Here is a 7,123-nt window from a genome sequence, read left to right as displayed (position 1 = left end):
TTGATGCCTCAGAGCTGTTTTGGTAGCATGAGGGGGAACTGCACAATATTGTGGCTGGTTGATGTGTGAATATACACATATAAAAACTGACAGTGATCCAGGAACACCACCCAAAGTACAAACAGCTAACTTCATCACACATGGAGGACTAAAGTCCACATATGAATTGGCTTCACTGCAATAACTAATAAGTTACTGTTTACTTCCACAGCCATGTACACATTACTTAGACTTAACCCCGGCTGCCTGATAGCAGGAGATAAGCCATTCCTATCAGACACATAATACACCATCTGTAAAGTGACTACATTTAAAAAAGTTTATTGCACCCTCTCGCTGGCATTATCAGACTGCAGCGACCATGTGACACCTAGGTAAGAACTCCCAGAATGCACCACTTCTTCCTCATCTCTCCCTAACCTTCTAAGGGCTATGGATCAAATGCATCTTTTCAAAACCAGAGACCCGCTCGCAGGTTCTGCCGTAAGTAACTTGCTGTCACTTTAAACATATTGCTAGTTAACCTGTAAATAGAAAGACGTGTCTTCATCATCGAAACTTCAGTTTTATAGCATAAGTTTCTTTTTACTCTGTTCCTGGTTGACTCTCATGCCGTTATCTTTGTTTGCTAGGAGAGGACTTGAATTATTAGGTTACTTCACAAACAATACTTACTGCAGACAGGTTATAGCTATCAGTTAACATTTGCAGGCTAATGATCTCTCATTCAAGAATACATGTAGCAGAGCTACATTTATTTAACCCCTTAATCAGTCCTTTTTTTTCATTCTTGGTTTCTCCTCTCCACTTTGAAACAAGCAGAAGTCTTTTATTTCTCCATCGACATAGATGCCTTGTTTATTGTAGGACGAGTTGTATTTTTCAGTAATGCTATTTAAAGGGGATTTTTCATTAGGGTAAAACCTCATTCCCCAGCTGGGCCCCGTAAAGTAAAAAGTGAGGCTATACTTACCTTTCTTGGAGTCCCGGGATGCAGCTGACAGTTGCCAACAGTATTCATGCAGAGGCACATGACCGCTGCAGTGTCACTATTTGACTCCTGGCATCAGCGCTCATGTCCTGTGCATTATGATGACAGGAGTTTGGGGACCTGACACTGCACTGGTCGCATGCTTCCACCGTTTGACTACTTGGAAGCTACCACCAAATACAAGTGGCAACTGTCAACTACGTCTCAGGAGTCAGACTCCATGACAGGTGAGTTCACCCTCATTTTTTATTTTACGCAGGGTCCAGCTGGGGGACGAGGTTTTGCCTTAATGACAAAACCCCTTTAATATACGTTATAACTTACTGAAAATATTTTAAACATTTCTAAGTGGAGTGAAATGCTAAAAGTGACATAACTTTATTTCATGGGGCAGTATGATTATGACAATACCAAATTTATTTATATATCTAATTATTTTTTGCTATACTACTTTAAAAAAATAATTTTATGAAGATATTTTATTTTCTGCCGCCATCTTGTGACAGCTATAACTTTTTTATTTTTCCGTTGATGTAGTTGTGTGGGGGGTAATTTTTTGCGGGACGTCCTTTAGTTTTTATCGGTAACATTTTGGAGTTCATATGACATTTTGATCGATTTTTATCACATTTTTTCTTGGAGATGGGGGGGATCAAAAAAGTCTGGCGTTGTGAGGTTTTTTGTAAGAACGTTTATGGTGCAGAAAAAGTAATGTGTTACTTCGACAGATTGGACTTTTATAGACACAGCAGTACCAATTTTTTTTTCTGTTTGCTTGTTTTGATTTTGTTATTATAAATATGGGAAAAGGGAGGTTTTAAAGTTTCAATACCTTTTATTTTTTTCTAATAAAAAATATTTTACTCTTTTTTAGTTTCCTTTTGTCCTTATAGGGGACTTGAACTTGTGTGATCATTTGATCGTATTATACAGTATTATGCAATACCATAATATTGCATTATACAGTGTTTTGATAGGCAGTCTATCAAGATGTGCCATAAGCATGTCTTAATAGTCAATCAGTCATTGCAGCTGCGAAACTGCAGAAGACCTCAGGCTGATATGGCAGCCAATTGGCACTTCGTGATCTCATGGTGGGTCTGTTCGGGACCCCCCAAATATTAATCAGGGCACTTAAATGCCTCGTCATTGTCGTGACATTTAAAAGGTTAACAGCTGTGACCAGCGTTCACGCTGATCGTGGCTGTTCTAGACGGGTCTCAGCTATCACACACAGCCAGCACCTGCCGTGTATGGAGCAGGGTTGTCTACTAATTCTGCTCCATACAAACCCTGCACGCCCAGGACGTAACTATATGCCCTGGGATGTGAAGGGGTTAAAGGGGTCTTTTGGGCAAATATTAGTGATGAACTATCCTCAGGATAGGTCATCAATATTTGATCGACTGGAGTCCACCTCTTGGGACCCCGGCTGATCAGGGGGTCGAGCGCCCACTGTAGGCACCACAACACATAGTGGTACAGAGTATAAGCAGTTAGCTCTGACCCCTGTAAAGTGGCCAGGGCAAGTATTTACAGGCGCAGAAGCCATTAAAGGGGTTGTCCCGCGCCGAAACGGGTTTTTTTTTTTTTCAACCCCCCCCCCCCCCCCCCCGTTCGGCGCGAGACAACCCCGATGCAGGGGTTAAAAAAGATCACCGGACAGCGCTTACCTGAATCCCCGCGCTCCGGTGACTTCTTACTTACCCGGTGAAGATGGCCGCCGGCATCTTCTCCCTCCGTGGACCGCAGGGCTTCTGTGCGGTCCATTGCCGATTCCAGCCTCCTGATTGGCTGGAATCGGCACGTGACGGGGCGGAGCTACACGGAGCTACACGGAGCCCCATTGAGAAGATAAGAAGACCCGGACTGCGCAAGCGCGTCTAATTTGGCCATTAGACGGCGAAAATTAGACGGCAACCATGGAGACGAGGACGCCAGCAACGGAGCAGGTAAGTGAAAAACTTTTTATAACTTCTGTATGGCTCATAATTAATGCACAATGTACATTACAAAGTGCATTAATATGGCCATACAGAAGTGTATAGACCCATTTGCTGCCGCGGGACAACCCCTTTAAAATCAACAAGAGCTGCTCCTGCAATTATAAGGTCTAGTCACCATACAGGGGTGGGAGAGATCTGCTTTCTCTGTATGTTGTGGCACTGACAACTGGGGCCTGGTTAGCTGATTTGCCAGGACCTGGAGCATAGGTCATCAATAGTATCACAATATGATGCGCCAATAATAAAACTGCCTGCTCCATCGCTATGTCAACTTTTTAGTAAGTTTCAGTTGAACTATGTTTTCCAATAATCAGGTTCAGTGTGTAACAGTGAAGCTCGTAGGCTATGGCCACATGGTGACGTTGGTTGCAACACAGGTCGAATGGCCAAAGATCACAGTTTACTCTCGAAAGATCTCGAAATCTAATAGAACTCAAATTGGTGCCTTACTAATCGAAAGTTTCAGCGGCCATGACTCCCAGATCGAATAAAAATGAACTTTAGTGGGTGTTTTGCAATCTGTGGGTTGCAGTCACAGCAGCTCTATTTGCAATATGACCATATTGAGTTATGTAAGATTGCAGGGCTACACTGTCACCCTGGCTGTACAATGTGTGTCACGACCCAAATCAACTTGTAGCCCTAGTCTATTTTTGATTATTTTGGAACATCCAGCACCTTGTAATAAATCTTCATTATCCTTTTACTTTTTTCAGATATTTTTCAGTTAGTTTTTTAATATGTAGAAAGAAAAAATTCTGCTGTTACAAGGAAACTGTCAATAAGCAGGTTTTCAGCAAAACTTACTACTGCTTGTGTTAACATGAAAACAGGCTGCGGCCCACATCATTTCCTGATTAAGGGCGGATTCACATTTGAGTTGGATCCTCTGGTCGGAGGTTCCGTCACAGATCCGGCTCAAAATACTGGAAGAAATAGCGCTGCATGCAGAGCTTCTTCTTCCATCTAAAGGTCGGGCAGCTGTGCGGAAACCAAAGCGAGCCCCGTTATAGTCACTGTGGTCCGTTCGGTCTTGGGGATTCCCCTTTCCTGCTTCTTGAATACAGCAGGAAAGTGGAACTCTGGGGACAGTTGTGAAACCACCCTAATACAGATGTAGCAAGTGCTGCCATTATTCCTGCTGCAAGGTGCAAACATCAGGGACACGATGCTTACTAGAATACTGTTGGACAAACCTGCTAATTTCACTGGGATTGGCCAACCATGTAATGTATATGGGGTTTTCCTGATTTTCCTCTGACAGTAGATGCCGGAGACAAAAGGATCGGACTATTGGATTTCAACATGCCCGATCCTTTTGCTCTCACGGGAGATAAGCTACCAACAGAGGTGTCTGGCAGCGGCTTTCAGTGTTCCCACTTCCCATTCAGAAGACGTATGCTAAGCTGAGCATGCATGTTTATGGGCATGTTGGGAGGAAAACTTATCGGCTGAATCATTGTTTAGCCAACAGCTATCTAAAGTGTATGGAAAGCTCAAGTTGCCCCTAAACATATTTTTGCGTAAGCTAGATATGCATAGAAATATGCAAATATTACTCCCTTTACGTTCTGCTGATTCCATAGTTAAGCATTTTGAAACATTTTTTCAATAAAGGTATTTTTAAAGCATGACCGCATCTTGAGTTAAAATTTGATTTGTGAAACATTTAAGATAATGGGGCAAAATAACTCACTTCCGTGGATCCCAGTACTTAGAGCTCATTTCACGCAATGTTCATCTTCAAAACATAGGAATTTTCTATGTTGAGTTGTTCGTTCTCAATCAGCCCTGAAAAAGTAATGTTCATTTGCTGGTATGATGAGTACTACAGAAGTATTGCCTTGTAAGTGGACAGGACGGATTAGTCATATCTGCTGATTATTACTTTCTTGGAAACCATCATTATGAGGAGTCTTCCAAAACGAAGTATAATAGCAATGCTGCTCTACATGTCTGCTCCATTAGAATCCAAAATATCAATGATAAACGGCCTGTATAATTTAACTTTATTAAAGGGCCACTCTGGCTAAAACACATTTTTCCATTCCTGTAGCTCTTACCTGATTGCCTGTCACACTCTGGATGTGTCCTACATTTAATCTTTGTAAAAAAAAGAATCAAACACCTAGAAGGAGTTGTCATTTTGCTGCAAAACTCGGCATGCAGTTAAATCTAAGGGAGATATGCAAGTGATTACATTGAGGCGTGATTAGATGAAGAGTCTTGCCACTCAAGGCACTAAAAGTGGTTTCACCCTTAGCTTTTTTTCCAGGCCATCAGAAGTAAGTTGTGTGTAGTGACCTCTTCTTCCGCTTGTGTAGAGCTTGTTGACCACTAGACGCCTCTACAATGAAATCAAGGAGATTTCGCCCAGTTAACAGAGTTTCGGTAGGGTTGCATTATTGGAATGCGAGAAGCTGGATGGTTGTATTGATGAGTTACTGCCACCTCGACCGTTGTGAACAGACTGTTAGTAGGTGTTGGGACCAGTGGATGAGTGAGGGAACACAAGGTGACTGGGCTCAAGAAGCCTTAGACAGACCACTAGTGGAGAGGATCGTATGGAATGCATTTGCAGCTTTGTTTTGTTGTCCATCACCCAGAGACAGGTGACGCCAGTGTTACAAGCTCCTGTATCATCAAAACCATTTCTGGGTGCTTGGCCGAAGGACATTTGGTCTCAGGCCTCCCATTACATGCATTGCCACCCACCATCGCCTCAGTTTACAGTGGTATCATGAACAACGAAACTTGACTGCTATGTAGTGGAATCGGGTTGTCTTTAGCGACAAATCCAGAATTAGTTTGGCTAGTGATGACAGCCATGCTTGTGTCTGGAGACCTAAGGATGAGCGCCTCAATCCTGCCTTTCCCGTGAAGTGGCCACTGCCACCACTGCTGGTGTGATAGTGTAGGGGGCCATTGCTTTTGACAATTGTCACCCCTGATAGTAGTACAAGGGACAATCTAGAGGCTCAGTTACAGAAAATGTAGACATATATGCGGCAGGATACCATATAGAGCCAGTCTGCCTCCATGCCTGCCCGTATCACATCTTGTATCCAAGCTAGAGGTTGCCCAACAGGGTACTAGAGCCTCCATGTCCACTTGCATAACATCTAGGGTCCAAGCTACAGGTGGTCCAACAAGGTAGTAGAGGCTCTATGCCCACCTGTATGAAATCTTGCATCCAAGTTAGTGGTGGATCAACAGGGTACTAGAGCCTCCATGCCTGCCTGTATCCAAATTAGAGTTGGTACAACAGGGTAAAAGAGCCTTCATGCCCGTCTGTATCACATCTTGTATCCAAGCTAGAGGCGGTACAATAGGGTACTAGAGCTTCCATGTCCACCCGTATCACATCTTGTATCCAAATTAGAGGCAGTACAACAGGGTACTAGAGCCTCCATGCCCGCCCGTATTACATCTTGTATCCAAGCTAGAGACGGTACAACAGGGTACTAGAGCCTCCATGCCTGCCTGCATCACTTCTTGTATCCAAAATAGAGGTGGTACAACAGGGTAAAAGAGTCTTCATGTCCGTCTGTATCACATCTTGCATCCAAGCTAGAGGCAGTACAACAGGGTACTAGAGCCCTCCATGCCTGTCTGTATCACATCTTGTATCCAAGCTAGAGGCAGTACAACAGGGTACTACAGCTTCCATGCCCGGCCATATCATATCTTGTATCCAAATTACAGGTGACACAACAGGGTACTAGTGCCTCTATGCCCACCCATATCACATCTTGTATCCAAGCTAGAGGTGGCCAAAAAAGGGTACTAGAACCTCCATGCCCACCCGTATCACATTTTGTATCCAAGCTACAGATGGCCCAACAGCCTTCAAGGGGTCAATTTTCAACAATAAATGATCCTGTTGCTCTGATATTGTAATCACTTACTTATATTAATGTTACAATCACACATAGATAGTTTCATTCAATTCCAACAACTCAGTCTAGATGCTTGACTTTTTTTGACAGTGAGTGTATAGTGCAGTCACTTCCATGCAGTCCGGCCTCATCATGATGCTGAGTTTCTCCCTGTTTTCTCTTTCATTATTCTGTGCTGTCAATTCCATGATGCATTAGCACAGCATCCCATGAGCAGCTAGAGACTG

At 43.3% G+C, this 7,123-nt stretch overlaps 1 protein-coding gene across 1 annotated transcript in view; it reads left to right on the top strand.

The window, feature by feature from the left end:
* Positions 1-416: 416 nt before the first annotated feature.
* Positions 417-7,123, top strand: part of NOSTRIN (nitric oxide synthase trafficking) — a 52,308-nt gene continuing 45,601 nt past the window's right edge. The window contains exon 1 of the mRNA XM_066577409.1: positions 417-483. Within this exon, the coding sequence (XP_066433506.1) occupies positions 433-483 (51 nt within the window). The 5' untranslated portion in view covers positions 417-432. The remainder of the gene's footprint in view (positions 484-7,123) is intronic.

The sequence above is a fragment of the Eleutherodactylus coqui genome, chromosome 8 (assembly GCF_035609145.1).
Source record: "Eleutherodactylus coqui strain aEleCoq1 chromosome 8, aEleCoq1.hap1, whole genome shotgun sequence".
NCBI lineage: Eukaryota > Metazoa > Chordata > Amphibia > Anura > Eleutherodactylidae > Eleutherodactylus > Eleutherodactylus coqui.
Note: the sequence above shows the minus strand (reverse complement) of the source record. Positions and strands in the feature narration are given on the sequence as shown.